At 33.8% G+C, this 18,798-nt stretch overlaps 2 protein-coding genes across 2 annotated transcripts; both read right to left on the bottom strand.

Moving 5' to 3' along the window:
• Positions 1-1,585: 1,585 nt before the first annotated feature.
• LOC137825365 (uncharacterized) lies at positions 1,586-3,589 on the bottom strand. Its single transcript, XM_068631036.1, has 5 exons — positions 3,304-3,589; positions 2,825-2,949; positions 2,525-2,671; positions 2,232-2,453; positions 1,586-1,810 (listed from the first exon to the last, which is right to left on the bottom strand). The coding sequence occupies exons 1-5, from the start codon at positions 3,587-3,589 to the stop codon at positions 1,586-1,588; spliced, it is 1,005 nt and encodes a 334-aa protein (XP_068487137.1).
• Positions 3,590-9,710: 6,121 nt separating this feature from the next.
• On the bottom strand, positions 9,711-13,854 carry LOC137825563 (protein CLT3, chloroplastic-like). The gene is made up of 10 exons (XM_068631258.1): positions 13,213-13,854; positions 12,661-12,806; positions 12,489-12,526; positions 12,138-12,253; positions 11,779-11,878; positions 11,659-11,694; positions 11,179-11,229; positions 10,958-11,081; positions 10,535-10,660; positions 9,711-10,256 (listed from the first exon to the last, which is right to left on the bottom strand). The coding sequence occupies exons 1-10, from the start codon at positions 13,620-13,622 to the stop codon at positions 10,087-10,089; spliced, it is 1,317 nt and encodes a 438-aa protein (XP_068487359.1). The 5' UTR covers positions 13,623-13,854; the 3' UTR covers positions 9,711-10,086.
• Positions 13,855-18,798: the final 4,944 nt, after the last annotated feature.

Here is an 18,798-nt window from a genome sequence, read left to right as displayed (position 1 = left end):
TTCAAGTAATTTGTAGTATCAACTTCTAATCCAAGTATATTAATCTAATAATAAAACCTCTAGATAATTTCTTAGATGGAACCTACTAATAAGTTGGTTATTTTTAAAAATGTATCATCTTATAAGTTTGATAAAATAATAATGGTTGCATTTCTAGTTGCATGTAGAACTAAATAACTTGTTTTTACATGTGCATCTAAATATGTAAAATTTGAGTAATGTCAATTGTGTGCATATCGTACTTCTCATATAAATTTCATAACATTTTTATTCTTATATGTAGAATTAGAATTTATTTTTATTTGAATCTTCATTGAGTCTTGAGACGCATATAAGATCAATTGAGCTTTGAAAAAAACAATAAAATAATTTAAGATAAGAGTGTGTTTTTACAAAAAGAAAATTGTTACGTTTAAGTTCTAATGTAATACTACAATTTTCATTTGATTCGTTTTGGTTAGAATATTGTTTGATGTCCTCACTCCAGTGAAGACAAATGTGTAATTAAAACATGAATAGACGTACAATTATACAATTATGAACGCATACAATAATGTTCACATATAGATTTTATCATATCATGATTCTCACACAATCATACAATCAAGAAGGAATAGGCACTTACCTTGATCCATGAGTGATCCTAATTGAGCAGTTACTTTATCTCCTTTGTCCCAATCTATCTCTTAGCAATTTCGTTTTTGTCACACACTCTCGTGATGGTTATCAGTGAGACAAATATTATTTGCAGAGACAGAATCTTATATCCTTTAGTTCCCAATCTCCATCAGATGTGTGTTTTCATTAGGTATATCATCAGATATATATTTTTCACGTTAACCAATGAACCCTTTATTCTATTATTATTATTATTAAATCATATTTGGACCCAAAGCCCAAACTCTAAGTCATGTGAGTCACTTTATAGAAATTAATTTACATAATTTCTTACATTCTCTCACTTGACTCATATGAGTTATAATACTTTCATGATTTAATAATTACATAAATGCGCATTTAAAGGCCTTACGTAAATTGGTTCTATCATTAATCAAGATCAAGGATACAAAAATAAAAAGAGTCATGACGGTTACATGTCATTTCAATCAACACATTTCCTTCCATGTACTAGTATATCATTCTTTCTCCTTAATATGACTTTATAGTGAGAGATCCATAATAGGTTCAAACATAATGTCATTTTCATCAATAACAACATAATTTGTTTTCCACAACATAATTCACATGCATATACACAAAAATAGAAAACATAAATTTCAGAAACTTTATTTATTCAATGAACTCGGAGTTCAAATAAGCATTAATAACAACATTCATCATTCACTAGTAGACATAATGCCCATACTTACAACATGACCAGTAAATGTTTTAGGCAGTAACCTGGTAACCTTTTGTTAAAGGGTCAGCAATCATAAGATCAGTGCTAATATGTTCTATTGACACTCTATGTTTCTGAACTTCTTCTTTAACGGAAAAGTATTTCAATTCCATATGTTTAGCACCTTTGGAATACTTGTCGTTTTTAAAAAACAAAAGACAGTTGCGGAGTTATCACTATAAATTCTCAGCGACTTGGCATACTGTCAACAATTCCAAGTCCTGAAACAAAATTTCGCAACCAATTAGCTTGAACTGTGGCCTCAAAGCATGCCACAAATTCAGCCTCCATGGTGGATGCATCAATGACTGTTTGCTTCGCACTTTTCAATGAAATCGCTTCTCCGGCTAAAAGATACACATAACCAAATGTAGATTTTTCGTGTATCCACACAACCAACAAAATCTGAATCTGTATATCCAATCATCTCAAAATGATCAGATCTTTTATAAGTAAGCATGTGATCCTTCGATCCTTGCAAGTATCTTAAAACTTTCTTTGCAGCTTTCCAATTATCCAATCCTGGATTACTCTGGTATCTACCAAGCATACCAACTGTAAAACTAATATCTGGTCGTGTACAAGTTTGAGCATACATTAAACTCCCAACAATAGATGCATAAGGTATATTCTCCATCTGTTTCCGTTCCAAATCATTCTTTGGACATTGCATGAGACTAAATTTGTCTCCTTTCATTATTGGAACAGGAGATGTTGAACATTTATCCATTCTGAATCTCTCTAAAACTTTATTAATATATGCTTTCTGAGACAAACCTAACAGTCCTTGTGATCTATCACAGAATATTTCTATTCCTATCACATAGTATGCCTCACCCATGTCTTTCATCTCAAAGTTATTAGAGAGAAACTTCTTAGTCTCACTGAATAGACCAAGATCATTAGTTGCAAGCAAGATATCATCAACATACAGAATCAAGAATATAAACTTGCTCCCACTGACCTTCAGGTATATACACCGATCAATGATGTTTTCTTTAAACCCAAAGGACACAATAGTATCATTGAACTTAAGATACCATTGCCTAGAAGCCTGTTTAAGCCCGTATATTGATTTCTTAAGTTTACACACCATGTGTTCCTTTCCTTCTTCAATGAACCCACTGGTTGGTCCACATAAACATGCTCTTCTAAATCCCCATTCAGAAATGCAGTTTTGACATCCATTTGATGCAACTTAAGATCATAATGAGCTACTAATGCCATGATAATTCTAAAGGATTCTTTCTTAGAAACAGGTGAAAATGTTTCCTTATAATCAATGCCATCCTTTTGAGTAAAACCTTTGGCAACAAGTCGGGCCTTGTAACGTTCGATATTGCCATGAGAGTCATGTTTAGTCTTAAAGACCCATTTACACCCGACTCTCTTGCATCCTTCTGGCAATTCTATAAGGTCCCATACATCATTTTGTGTCATTGATTTAAGCTCATCTTTCATGGCATCTAACCACTTATCAGAATTATTATCATTGATGGCGTCTGAAAATGAAACTGGATCATTATCAATACCTAATTCATTTTCTGACTCTTGTAGATAAACCACATAATCATTTGAAATAGCAAACTTTCTTTCTCTTTGAGATCTTCTTAATACTATTTCTTGTGGTTGTTCTACTACAGGTTCATTGTTAACTTCATGATCATTAATTTGTTGTTCTTCTTCATCGTTGAGTGATTCAACTACATTAGGAACAACAATACTTGAAGTAGAGGTACTAGTTAAAGGAACTTGTACTCTAACTTTCTTAATCTCCACATTTTGTGAAGTATCACTCCCACTGGTTTCACCATTTTCAATGAACCGTGCATTTCCAGATTCAACAATTCTTGTGCTATGGGTAGGACAGTAAAACATATACCCTTTTGACTTTGTTGGATAACCAATGAAACATCCACTGGTTGTTCTTGCATCCAATTTCTTTTCTTGCGGATTGTATATTCTGACTTCTGCCTGACATCCCCAAACATGCAGGTGTCTCAAACTAGGCTTCCTTCCTGTCCACAATTCAAAATGTGTCTTTTGAACTGCCTTACTAGGAACCCTGTTCAACAGATACATGGCAGTTTTTAGAGCATACATCCACAATGAAATAGGAACAGTTGACTTACTTAACATGCTCCTAACCATATCCATTAGGGGTTCGATTACGCCTTTCTGAAACACCATTTTGTTGTGGTGTACCTGGAATTGTGTATTGAGCACAAATACCACGCCTCTCAAGGAACTTAGCAAATGGACCAGGGTGTTGTCCACTTTCATCATACTTTCCATAATATTTACCACCTTTATCTGACTTGACAGTTTTCACCTTTTTGTCTAATTGTCTTTCCACTTCATTTATATAAACTTCCAAGGCATTCACCGCTTGCGATTTTTCATGCAGTAAATAGACATAACCATAACGCGAAAAATCATCAATAAAGGTGATAAAATATTTTTCTTTATTGAAAGAATTTACATCAAAAGGTCCACATATATCAGTGTGTATAATTTCAAGAAGCTGAGTACTTCTTGTGACTCTCTTCTTTGTGTGTTTTGTTTGTTTGCCTTTAATATAATTCACACATACATTCAGATCAGTAAAATCCAAACTTGGAAGTATTTCATTCTTTACCAATCTCTCCATCCTTTCTTTGGAAATATGTCCCAAACGTTTGTGTCACAAGAAAGCATAACATTCATTCACTAAACTACGTTTAGTGCCAACATTATGATGCGAGATCATAAGAATTTCAACATATAAATTATCAAGATTCAATCTATATATTCCATCATAAAGAGCACCAGATCCAATCAAATAGGTAAGCCGATATAAACTGAAACAACCATTCCCAAATTTAAAAGAGTATCCGGCAACATCAAGTTTAGACAATGAAACTAAATTCCTAGATATACTAGGTACATAAAAAGTATCCATTAAGTCTAAATAAAATCTAGTGTTGAGGATTAAACGATAAGTCCCGACTGCTTCCACTGGAACCTTCTCTCTATTCTCCATGAAGACAAACTTTTCATTTGGCTTTATGGTTCGGGTTGAAAGGAATCCTTGCATTATGTTAGAAACATGAGTTGTGCATCCAGAATCAATCCACCAAGAATTATGTGGAACTTCAGTTAAGTTTGATTCAAAACATACATAATAAACATTCATGGTGGTTGATGTACTCATTATTGTCTCAGCAAGAGACTTATCATCTCTTTGGGAGCGCTCTTCCACAAATTTCATAAATTCTTTTGCATTCTCGGTTTTGGGAAGAGCATACACTAGTGCAAAAAGAAGAAAAGGATACGCTTTATTTAGTGCGGCTTTTGCGCTACCCGCTTTCGAAAAAAACGCGGTGGCATTTTTGAAATTATTTTGATTTACGAATGCGGTTATTTGAATAACCGCATTCGTAAATCAAAGCACTTGATTTACGAATGCGGTTATTTGTATAACCGCACTTGTAAATCAAAGCGCTTGATTTACGAATGCGGTTATTTGAATAACCGCATTCGTAAATCAAAATTCTTTGATTTACGAATGCGGTTTTACCTTTAACCGCATTCGTAAATCCTTTTTTACCCTAAATTTTGAAACGCGCCACACACAATTTCAAACTTTATTTCTCGTCTTTGCCTTCGTTTCGCGTTCGCACTCTGAGTTCGTCTCCTTCTACTGCATCTGCATTCCATTTGTGCAATGTAAGTTTCTTGAACTCTCTTTTTTCCTCTTCATCTTCACAAATATATGCATAAATGTTTTTCGTTTTTCTTATATATGTTTTTTTCCTTGCATTGGTGGTCTCGAAGCACTCTTTCATTGTCTTCGTGGTTTCTTGTGGATTTTTTGGCTTGCTCCGTTGCTGCTTCCCTGTCCGTCGTCGCTTCTGCTGCCGCCACCGTTGTTCGCTCCCGTGACTCTTCATCAATCTTGGTTTCACACAAGATTGACGATGTTTTAAAATTTTTAATTTTTTTTAATGATTCGGCATATACAAGTGCGGTTAAAGCAAATAACCGCACTTATAAATGGTATTTATAAATGCGGCTATATAGCCGCATTTATATTTCTTGATTTACAAGTGCGTGTTGATCAAATGCGGTTATAAAGCCGCATTTATAAATTCAAAACAACCGCATTTGTTTTATGTTTCTGCACTAGTGATACTAAATATTGTTTGTAATGCTCATTCGCATAAACATCAGGCTAAGTCTGTTTGACTTTTCCCAAGCCTTATAATAAGCTTTCTCCTCATTGCTACTATCATCAGTAATAGCAACAAGTTTCTCGATTCGAATGGCCAAATCAAGATCCAATACACCTAAGTGAAATTGGACTTTTTCACTCAGTCAGAAAATTTAGACCATTAAAGACTGGAACAGACGTAGCTTGCGAATGTAAGGCTACAAGAACAAATATTGCAATCACACATGCTTAACATTAATACTTCGAGTCGTAAACTAGACATACAATACAAATTCAGAAAACATTCTATGTATACTAATGTTCTCCTTTGGGAGTTTCATTAATACACAAAACATAATGATGTTAATAGTATTAACTTTATTTGGCAAGATATATGCATTAACTAGAAACACTTGTTATCTTTGGATATACAAGCAAAACTAATAACACATACTCACTACCAACAATCATATCCATTAATTATAAGGACAACTAATCAACCTTTGGGTGATCCAAAAATATCTTATAATAATGAATTTTCATTTACCCATATATAAATAATTTAGCATCCATTCTATAGGTAATTGAAATAAAATTTATCAGTAATCTGAAATTAAATAAAACTTAAAGATTTGATCACTTTGGTGATTACAAATCTATCATACAAATAACTCCAGAAATTATATCATTAATTGAAATAAAATTCATCCATAATTTAGAATTAAATAAAACATAAAGATTTGATCACTTTGGTGATTACAAATCTATCATACAAATAATTCCAAAAATTATATCATTAATTGAAATAAAATTCATCCATAATTTGAAATTAAATAAAACATAAAGATTTGATCACTTTGGTGATTACAAATCTATCATACAAATAATTCCAAAAAAAAAATATCATTAATTTAAATAAAATTCATCCATAATTTGAAATTAAATAAAACATAAAGATTTGATCACTTTGGTGATTACAAATCTATCATACAAATAATTTCAAAAAAATATATATCATTAATTTAAATAAAATTCATCCATAATTTGAAATTAAATAAAACATAAAGATTTGATCACTTTGGTGATCACAAATCTATCATACCAATAATTTCAAAATCATATCATTAATTAAAATAAAATTCATCCATAATTTGAAATTAAATAAAATATAAAGATTTGATCACTTTGGTGATTACAAATCTATCATACAATAATTCCAAAATCATAATTTAAAAAAAAAAATACATAAAGCGGAAAAATAATTTTCCATTCCTCACTTTCAATCAATTAATTAAACTTTAATTTAATGCAAATTTAATTACATTATAACATAATAAAATTTCATTAAAACTTTAATTTTATGCAAATTAAATTACATTAAAAATTAATACATAAAGTGGAAAAAAGAATTTTCGATTCCTTACTTTAATTAATATTTTAATTGAAATCATTAATAAAATAAATGAGGTAAGGAAATTAATTCGTAAGTTTCAGTAATTGAATTAAGAATAAAATATCATAAGATGAATGAATGACATAAGGTGCAGGAATGAATTCATTGTTATTGAATTCAACATTATATTATAATTTAATCTAAAGTGCAGAAATAAACAATTCATGCTTTTCATTAATTTATATTATAATATATATTATATTATAATTCCATAATCAAAAATTGAATCCACATCATCATCTTCCTTACGCCTTTCTTTCTGAAAGGCTTCTGCCACCATCACAGCACTACCACCGTACAAACAAGGTTTACGGAAGCGGCGAAGGCTTGCGGTCCCACTAATAGGTTCATAGGGTTTTTAACATCGTTAATGGCGTTGGGTGTAGGAAGATTAGGGTTATGTTAATGGAAACCTTAATCCATAAACCCTAATTTTAAAATTAGGGTTCTTCAATTGGGATTATTTTAAAATTAGGGTTCTTTGATTTGGATGGTTTAGGACAATTAGAGATCTATTATAGAGGAATGGAAACCTTAATCTATAAATCCTAATTTTAAAATTATAGTTCTTAAATTGAGAATATTTTAAAATTAGGATTCTTTTGATTTTGGAAAAACATTAATGGAGAATCACAACATGAGCAATGAGGCTCTGATACCACATGTAATTAAAACATGAATAAACGTACAATTATACAATTATGAACTCATACAATAATGTTCACATATAGATCTTATCATATCATATCATGATTCTCACACAATCATACAATCAAGAAGGAATAGGCACTTACCTTGATCCATGAGTGATCCTAATTGAGCAGTTACTTTATCTCCTTTGTCCCAATCTATCTCTTAACAATTTCGTTCTTGTCACACACCCTCGTGATGGTTATCAGTGAGACAACTATTATTTGCAGAGACAGAATCCTATATCCTTTAGTTCCCAATCTCCATCAGATGTGTGTTTTCATTAGGTATATCATCAGATATATATTTCTCACGTTAACCAATGAGCCCTTTATTCTATTATTATTATTATTATTATTATTAAATCATATTTGGGCCCAAAGCCCAAACTCTAAGTCATGTGAGTCACTTTATAGAAATTAATTTACATAGTTTCTTACAAAATGTGCTTAAGCGAAATATCTTATGAGTTATTCTATTGAAAGTTTAATTTGACACTCTCGTCAAGCGAAACTATTTTTACTCAAGTGGAAATGTCTTTTGATTTCTCTATTTAAGTGATATTTACTTGACCATTTTCATTGTATTTGTTGTATATGCATGTGTGTTTATGCATGAGTGTTTGATTATCTATATACATTTATGATGTGTGATTTTAAAGACACAAATATGGGATGACATGTGAATCATGGTTGTTCGTGGGTATTAAGCAAAGATTTATATTATAGCAAAGATTCTTTAATTTCATTGATGATCCAAGTCACATAGAGTAAGACATCTAGTGGTGAGAATGTAGAGAGGAATTTATCGTATCATTATATTACATGTTGGAGTATGAGCAAGTAAATCATAACACATGTTGAGTTTTGAATAAAAATATACTTTAAACACACCCTGATCCATGTAATCGATGTTGCATATATGAGGTGTTAAAATGAATCAAGTGTTAAATATCTGATGAAGAATGTTTAGATGTTTGTAGATTTTTATTGATACCCTAATAATGTTGATCCATGTTTGACTCATATGTATATGTACGTGTGTCCGACACAAAGAACTAAAGGATCGTGTGTGATTATGTGATTCAATTTAATAAATTTAGAATTATGAGTTTCTTATATATCATAATTATTTTACATAATTCTAATTATGCATACATGCACCCTCAGGAATGAATACTTAAAAAAGTATTTTAATATTTTTCGAATAACATTTCTCAAAAACTGCCCATGATTCAAAGGATAATTTGTATCCATCGTATATATATTTTAGGTGAAGAAAAAAAAAGGTATGGAATGTAAGAAGAAAATTCCTTAAAAACCGTTGTAGTTTAAGATTTGATAAATCAACTTATTATATCAACTTGAAAGGAAAACTCTGGTTTAAATAAAATTAAACACGGATAATATGTAATAATATAATTTGGGGTTATCTTTTCTACTGTATACATTTTATATTTTTATTTTACTCTTAATTATATTTTAAAATTAAAAGAAAACTATCTTAATTTAAAAACAATTATATACACATATTTCAACATTACAATACACTACAAACCACTTATTATTTTTTATACAATTATTATTAGTTATTTTATTTCTTAAAAATATTGAGGTACTGAGTATCTCCTTTCCACTAATTGATATAATTATATAATATTTTCATTTTCCTTTTTAAATTTTTACTTTTGGACATTTATAAAATTATTTTATCATCTAAAAGTGATATAATATTTGAATGATGTTACATAAATAAAACTCTTAATACTATTATTTTAATTATTTTTCCTATTATTTAATTACAAATTTATTTTTTATTAAATTTATTTTATTCAAACAATCACATCAGAATTGTTTATAAACTCCCTCATTGATCAGTTTATATTTTTTTATGTAACTGTCCTTAATTATTTAAAATTTATCTCAAGGTAATTAAGTTCCATTAGTTATTCCTGAAAAGGTAAGTTTTACCAAAAGTTCTTGAGAGAGAGAAATGTCAATGCCTTTTACCAAATGGTATATACATAATCACTTATGTACTTAGTGATCAAGAACACATTGGATTTTTTTCTTGGCACATCCAAATTGTCCAATTAGAGTCTACACTTTTATTCTCTATTACTTTTTTTCTTAGCTTACACAAAAAAAACTGAACTTGCGACCTCATTTATTCTATCTTTAGTCTAGACTCTTTCTTTCTCACTTGAGCTTAGGTCATAAAAAATGCTTTCCAGCAACTAAAAGAACAACACATTATTGTTCCTTGTTATAGCCATCACTGACAAGTGAACCTGAATCAGTTCCTTCTGGTGTTTTACTGTCTTCAATGACATGTCAACTCATTCTAGCCTATCTAGGTGGAAGCTGAGAAGGAAGCATCTGAGGAACCATTTGAAGGGGTCCATGCATAAATGAGTAAGCCTAAAATGAGAATGATGGCCCCTGCCATAAAACCTGTTGGAAGAGAGGAGGCAACACCAAGGTATGGCAATGGCATGGTGAACACATAGATTGATATTGGAACTGCCACAACAAGGCCACATTGTATCAATTGGGTATGTTCATAACTTCACATTAGCATGTATTTGTAAATTGAAAATTTTAGCTGTCATGGAAAAATGGTGGAAATCACAAACACATTTATGATTTCAGTCAGTCTCCCGTATATAGCCATGTTCTTTTAATTCTTTCTTGAAAATTGAAAGTTTTGACTGTGAGTTGCATAGTCAAGACAATGGATGTGTAATGATTTTACCAATACAAGCTTCAATGTAGCCATGCTTGGGGAAACAGCTGCATACCTGAAAATGTGGAAGCAAGAGAAGATACAACAGCTGAAGAGATTTTGAGGAGATGAAGCAGTGCAACATTGAAACCTATGTTTACAATAATAAACACCAGAGGCAGCAAAGGAGCACCATCACATCCTGGAACCAGAAAACCCTTTCTTTCATCACAATCATCACAAAAATAACAAGAATTTTAAAGTCAGCTCATCAAACAGATAATTTGAAATTCTGCTAGAGATGTTCATTCATGCATGGTAATCTTTCCAGCAAACCAGTATGTGTCACGTGCTTAAAATTGGGAGTGAAATATTTAGGGATGAGTTTTCATGAAATTTTTCATCACTCATCCTGAAATTTTCACCCTCATTTTTAAGTGGACATAAAACTGAGCATTAGAAGATATATATGATCATATGAAAAGCAAAAACAGCTTACCACTTGATAATGTACCAACATTTAGGAAGCAGGCTGCACCATCTTTAAGGTAGTTTGGTAGTTGACTGAAGGGGATGCCCCATAATTTTGACAAGAAGGGGAGAAGAAGGCATATGAATAGTGCCTACATTAAGCATGTATTCTTGCATTTAGGCATCTATTTGCATTTATATTGAAAATCCAAAAGATGAATATTTCATGAAAGATTGCAGAATACTTACTTGGAAAGCAGATCCGTACGAATTGACAACAAACAAGTCCATAGAACCTCCCTGCTTCAGATAATATTCAATACTGATCAGTGTATTCCATCTTAGTCAAAAGAATTTCAGGTTTAAATGGAAGTAGTTTAGCATCATGCATCTGAAAAGTGTCGCACAATAGAGTAATGCATCTTTTAGGTTGAGTATTGAAATGAGTCCATCATGTGTAACCCAAGTTAAAGCTTTGCTACAATTTTGTAATATTGTTTCTGCATTAAAGTGAGGCAGATGTGCTTGTTGAGAGTGCAGCTGAAGTGGAGTTGCATGATTCCGATCATACAATGGTCCAATAAAATAATACTGTTTGTTTCTTTATCTTTACCATGAAAAAACAATTCATTATTTCTCACCATGAAATTAATTAGAACACACTATTAGACCCTTGAAAAGCCATAATTAGCAGAAACAGGGATTAAATCAATTCACTACTGTACATACCTTCAGTTTTTGGGTTGAATCCAAAAAGATTGTCTCCTGCAAAAATATGAAAAGGACAATGTAACTACAGAGAAATAGTTTGAAAGTTGGGAAAATGCAGCAATTATAAACCATGATAACCTTCAGCACGGTACCAGCTGCTTGTAGAAAAAATGAAATTATCATCAAAAGACTCCAAAACATTCCACCTTCCTTCAATGAATTCTCAGCACCAGCTCCACTAAAATAGTAAACAAGGGTTCAACTAAGAAGCCATTAAAAATAAGCAAAAATGTCATATAGCTTTTTTACCAGAAAACTCTTAGAATTCACAGGTTAAAGAGAAACCTAATAGGTTAATATCATTAAGACAACTAATAATAATTGTGTTAAAGTTGCTAAAAGACTTTCAGAGTTAGTTTATTGACTAATGACCATGCATTGTTTTTGTTGATACGCATGGTCTAAGATCCTTGATAAAATCACAAGTACTCACTGACCTTGCTACAGTAACAACTACACCAATGGATACAAGAAAACATCCAAGTAGTTGGTTGACTTTATATCTTCTTCCGAGAAAAATAATTGACAGGAGTATTTGCCACACGAGAAAAGTCTGCAAGAGAATAGACAATATTATCTCAGATATAGCACCAATCTGGGATTACTTATGAGGAGATTTTAAGTTCATTTTGATTCATATCTAAAGTTTGAAGATAATTTTGAAATTCATATTTTGCATTTAGATACAATGAAAAGGGTTATTTTAGAAGATTTGAGTTAAAGATTGGCTTTGCTCAAAAACAATCATGCAGATGCAATAGTAATTGAGTGCTGCTGATTCTTTTTACCTGAGACAAAATTGGAATTGATGCTCCAGATAGAATTGCTGATACAAGAAAGAGCACAGCAAATAATGAAAGCAAATTGGTATTAGTGTTGTGACAAAACAAAGTTGATAACTCTAGTGAAAAAAGAGAGTTGAAAATGTGATTCAGAAACAGAGAAAGAGTGCAAAGTTACCTCCTGCAGCCATTCCAGTGACAGCAGCAAGAGCCTCCAATAGACCAACAACAACAAATGGAGCCTTTGGCGCATCTAACATTTCATCAGTAACAATGCCCGCATGGTGTCGAATACACAAAATTCCAAAGTACACTATTACATATCTGACATAAACAATGTAACTTTTTAGTCATGTTTCCAAATCAATTCCATCTTAAACAAAATTATATTACTTTTACTTTTTACTTACTGGAATTTTTAATTGAATAATATTATGAAAAATAAACTTCATAAAGTTAATTCCACTTATTTAAAAACTAATAATGTTTGAATTTTACTTTGAATACTCTCAGAGTTGTTTTTCCCTTTGAACTAGTTGGGAACCATTCCAAGAAAAAAAAATGAGATTTGAAATGTTTGATTTATTTTATAAGTGTCTATTTATCGTTAATCGTCATTACTGGATAAATTTTTTCTATTAATTATAAACAAAAATATTTCTATCTTATTAGTAATATATTTCAATTAATTTGTTTTGTTTTGTTTTATTTTATTTTAGAGGTAAAGTACCCGAAAGTGGCAAGTTGAGCAAGGAAGAAAGGGTACTGCTTCAAAGGAACCAAAGCCAGCTTATACAAAACCCTGTTTCCCACACCCAGAACCACCGTCATCGCTGCCGCCGCCGCCACTTCCGCCGCCTTCTTACCACTCCCCTCCACCGCTTCACTTCCTCCATCTGCCGCCACCTTCCGATCCTCCACCGCGTAGGAGCAAGGCCCCGCCTTCTCCTCCCTCCCCCCGGCGGCAAATGTCAACCACGCGCCGCCTCCCACGGCGGCTCCCGCCGCCACCAACCGCATTGGCCTCCTGACGCAGTAACTGTAACGCACCCCGCTTATCCCGGCGGGGCGCCGTAACTGAGCCTGACCGACCGATGCGGCGGCGCCGGCGGCGGATAACCGCCGGCATAATGAAGCCATGATTATAACGAATGTTTGTGTTGCAAAACAATTGAGAATTGAATGTAATAAAGCGATCAAAACAGGAAATTTAGTTTGGGTCTGAGAAATTGAGGAATCAATAGAACAACCTCGTTTTTAACTGATACTAACGAATTTTTGAAGTTGTGTATGCCACATCACGACCTTGCTTTGATTTAACCATTATTGCTACGTCACATCAATGTTGGTCTTCCTGTAATAGCCACCACAAATGCTATTCTACTTTTCCATCTTTATTATAATTTTAGTTTTTTAATTGATCTTTCAACAAATATTAAATAAATTGCATTCACATTATCATAACTAATGTCAATATAATGTTGAGGATGCACTTAAATTTCAGATGAAATATTTAAATCAATTTTTAGTTTCATAAAATATTATAATAATTGTTGTCAAATCCAATTAGAATCAAAATTTATATGACTAGTTCAACTTAATTTAATTTTCCAACTAAAATCTTAACTCGTATTAATTAAATAGATTATTGAATTTTCATAATTATTTTTTAGAACAGAATAAAATAATAATTGTTTTATAAAAGATGGTTCTTGGGCATTGAGTGTCGTGATGAAGTTGAAGACTTTATTGTGGAGGAGAAAGTGGGAAGATATTTGTAATCATAGCACGATTATCTTATTACTGTGGAGATTTGGTGAATAAGTGTTAGTGAGAATTCTATATAAATTAATGCCATATTCTTTTGAAATCATTTTATTTTACTTTTTATACCTTTTTTTTATTCAGAATGGATTCCAATTTGAAACTGGCTTCTTCTTCTTCTTGAGTTATTCTTCTTGAGTTCTTCTTCTTGAGTGGGAGAATGAATGAATGAACTCTTTCAAAAAGAAATATGATCCTTTGAATTATTCCAAAGGAATGGTTATCATGAACTGCCATTTTGAAATGACTTACCATCCTTTTTTTTCTTTTCATTAATATATATATATATATATATTTATTTATTTATTTTAAGATAAGTGTTTTTCTTCTTAAAATCATAAATTATTCATATATTTATTTAAAAAATAAAAGAAAAAATAATTTTTTTATTGTTATGAACAAACACATACCAATTTATATTATATAAAAAATCATTTTTATCAATTATTGTAGTACAAACAAACACATCCTTTGATCTGTCTAATTCGTTTATTTTAGAAATAAATAGCTTTTTACTTATTTTTTAAAAAATAAAATTTGTACTTATTTTATAAATAAGCTGTTTTATAACTATTTAAATAAGTAAACTCTGCTTTCTTGTTTCAAGAATTGTTTCTTTTAAAAATATTTATTTTAAGTTGAAACAAACTTGTCAATAACTTTTTAATTAAAATAGACAAAGAAACTGCTTATTTTTAAAATATACAGATTATACTAACACGCACAACATCTACTTATTTTATTGGATAAGTTTTTTAAATAAACACGTATAAATTCACCTTTTTTCATTAAACAAATAATTTTATATAATTTGCAAACTTCATAAACACTTTGTTCCTAGTTTTTTTTTTATCTTCGGCTTCGAATTGAAATAACATTTATAAAAGATATTATTTGATTTTTCTTAATAAATACGTTATAAAACGTTTATTTATACAATTATGATGATAGTCTTGTTACGTAACTCAACTCAAAATTAACATGTAATGATATATTACTTAATTTTTTTATATGATTTAACTTTATTAATATTTGTTTACTTTAATACATTCAAACATATCAATTAGTATCATTCCAAAACCATCTAACTCTCAATCGGTAAAAAAAAATTTGAAAATATCTTAATGAAAACTAATAATATAAATACAGAGGAAAAATGTTTTTTTTACCTGAGTGGAGAGATGGGCCCAGGCACGGTCGGTTGACGTAGTATAATTGCTGACGTGTCGATCTTCTTCTTCTTCTTCGGTCGGTCGTTCCTGTCTCCTTCGGTCGAGCGGGGAGGGTACCTGCAAAGGCACTCCGACGTTCAAGTAAGTATGAGATTCTAAGTGTGATTCAGTAAGTGAATGGAAATGTACCTTTCTCTGGCTTGAGCACGGTATTTATAGGATTGCCTAATGGGCTTTCTATCCCTTGGGCTCAGGGTGGTTATGGATAGGTCTTGCCAGTCGTGCTCCGGAATACCCGGGAACATATCTTCTTTAAACGCGTATTCCCTATTCTTCGGAGGTGTGTCTTAACCACCTTAGCTTGTCACATAAATGCCCTTATATTTATTATGCATTCCGTCGGTCGGCCACATGTGTTCGGCCGGTGCCTACCAGTACACTTGCCCCCAGGCTCGAGGCGAATAAAGGCCGAAGAGTCGTAATGATTGTTGGAGTTTCCGAGGTGTCATAAATTAATGATAACGGCATGATGGGACGTTTTCTTTTTGTCGAAGGCGGAGGAGATGGATCCAACGGTGTAGGTTGAGTGACGATTCAACTACCGGCTGATAGAGGCCGTAGGATGAGTGGGCATCTAACGGATGAGGGTGAGGGGGAAATGCTATAAATAGTGCTTGCATTTGCAGAGGGACCACGTTTTCTTGAGTTCGGCATCCGAATCGCTCCGATCGCCGAGTCCATATTGCGAGTTGTGTTGTTGTACGATCTGTAATTGCCGACCGAGCTTTGATTCGTGAACAAAATGTTAGTTATGTCGTCCCAACTTTCTTCAAATAGAATAGTTAGTAGAGAGTCGAGCGAGAGTGGGCAGTCATCGTCCGGTAGTAGCGAGAGTACTAGTGGGTCGTTGGGTCCAACTTATGATTGGGTTGAGATTGCCGTTAGAAATACCGCTACGACGCTTAGGAAACCTGATGACCTAGATAAGGTGATAGCAAAGGCTCCCCTTGTGCGTTCGGGTCTACCGTCAGACATTGTAGTTGCCGAGATATGTGGGTATACCGACCGTGTGTGTCAAGGGAGGGAAAATGCCCTGGTAGATTTTTTCTTTGTTTATAATACTTTGTTTGTCGATTTAAGAGTGACCTTGCCGTTCGATGAGTTTACGACTGATGTGCTAAGGTTTCTCAACCTAGCGCCGACTCAGCTTCATCCGAACTCATGGGCGTGCTTACAGGCCTACCGAATGGTGTGTCAACTTTTTGACCTGACGCCTAGAGCGAAGGTTTTCTTATTCTATTATAACACGTATCCGACCAACCCAGTAAGTTGGGTTTCGTTGGTGAGTCGTCCGGGGTGTGTTCGTTTTGCGACCTTCACCACGTCATACAAGAATTTCAAGGAAAGGTATTTTAAAGTGTTTGTAGAGCCGGACGGTCGAGAACATTTTTATCTGGCCGAGGGCGGCACCAAATTTCCCTTTCATTGGACGCAGAATCCAACAACTCTTACTACTAATTCCCGAACGGCCGTGTCGGTGTTGGGCAAGGCTGAAATGGCGGTGTTCGGCCAGTTCCCTCACAAGTTGCCCACGAGGGAGATAATTTCCTTATATATGTCGTCCGACCCTTGGGCGGATTTTGTTGGTATGTTACTTTGCAATTTGGGTTGGTCGAATTGTTTCATTAATAGTGTATAATTCCTGTATGTTTTGCAGAGATAATGACTCGGACGGATGCATCCCTTAGCGTGAATATGAACGACTTACGTCGACAAAGGAATCGGCAGGTGGGTTCGGTCGAAGCGAGTGGGGCATTAGCAGTTCAGCCGGCCACCACTGTACCTGCTGGGGGTGCTTCGGCTGCGGGGGCTGCCAAGAAGAGGAGCTCGAGAGAGTGACGACCGTCACCGTTCCTCGGTTGAAAAAAGATGTGACCGAGGCCACTCAAGCCACGAAGGCGGCGACCGAGATGGCAGAGAAGTTGAAGGCCCAAGTGGAGGAGAAGCGGGCGGCCATGAAAGCGCAAGAGGGACTGACGAAGAACCTCAAGGCGCAACTAAAGGAAGGAGCCGACCGGGAGGAGGCTCTGAAGGCGGAAGTGGCTAAGTGCCATGACTTCATGCTTCGCATTAGCGAAGAGTATTTCCGATTAGGCATCCAACAAGCGGCCTGTTTGCATGGGGCACCACTGGAGGACGACCGATACGACATAGAAAAAATAGTGGTGGATGGAAATCTGGTACCAGCCAACCCTGATGACAACTCTAATGAGGAGGCCGGACGCTTCATTTGAAGAATTAATGAACAATGTTCCATAGAAAATTGCTGGACCTGGCATGTGGGCAATATACACTTCCATTTTGAATATTTATAATTTCAGCTAGTATGTATAGTGCGTAGGCCGAACGGGTTATAGGTTCTAAACATGGTTTGGTTTATATAAGTAATGATTTATGAATTCGGATGCCGAACGAGGCATAGGTAATTTCGATTGTTTCAAAATAATAAGGTAATGCGGATGCCGAACGAGACATAAATAATTTCGATTACATTAAAGTAATAAGTTAATTCGGATGCCGAACGAGGCATAAATAATTCTGATCACGTTAAAGTAATGATAATTCGGATGCCAAACGAGGCATAAATAATTCTGATTACGTTAAAGTAATAAGTTAATTTGGATGCCGAACGAGACATAGATGATTCTGATTACGTTAAAGTAATAAGTTAATTCGGATGCCGAACGAGGCATAAATAATTAGTATATGAAAGAAAGTGGGAGAGACGAGGATTATGATTTATAGTGCCTTGTTAAAACCTTCTCGGTCGTAAACCCTCCTTGGGGAAACACCGACCGAGCGAGGAAAGAGTACACTTATCAATTCAACTGTAATAAAATTTAAGATGCGTGACATTCCACGTTCTCGGTATGTCTTTCCTAGATAAATGTTCTAACTAATAGGCTCCACCGGTTGTCATATCTGCTATACAGAATGGTCTTTCCCAATTGCTAGAGAACTTGCCGCCTTCCTTCCGAGCGTCACTTCGCATGCGCCATACTAAGTCACCTTTATGGAACAGTCGCGGTTTGACCTTGGAATTGTACCGTCTGGCTGCCCGGATTTTGCATGCCTCCTCACGAATTCTACACTTGTCCCGAAGTTTGTTGATGAGATCTAGGCCGACTGAGAGACTTTCCTTGTTCAGATCAAGATCAAGGGTTTGGCGGCGGAGAGAAGGTTCTCCAATTTCGACGGGGATCATGGCTTCAGTGCCATATGTTAGGCTGTATGGCGTTTCTTGTGTAGTCGTCTGAGGG

This window comes from Phaseolus vulgaris, chromosome 8 (assembly GCF_000499845.2).
Source record: "Phaseolus vulgaris cultivar G19833 chromosome 8, P. vulgaris v2.0, whole genome shotgun sequence".
Lineage (NCBI taxonomy): Eukaryota > Viridiplantae > Streptophyta > Magnoliopsida > Fabales > Fabaceae > Phaseolus > Phaseolus vulgaris.
Note: the sequence above shows the minus strand (reverse complement) of the source record. Positions and strands in the feature narration are given on the sequence as shown.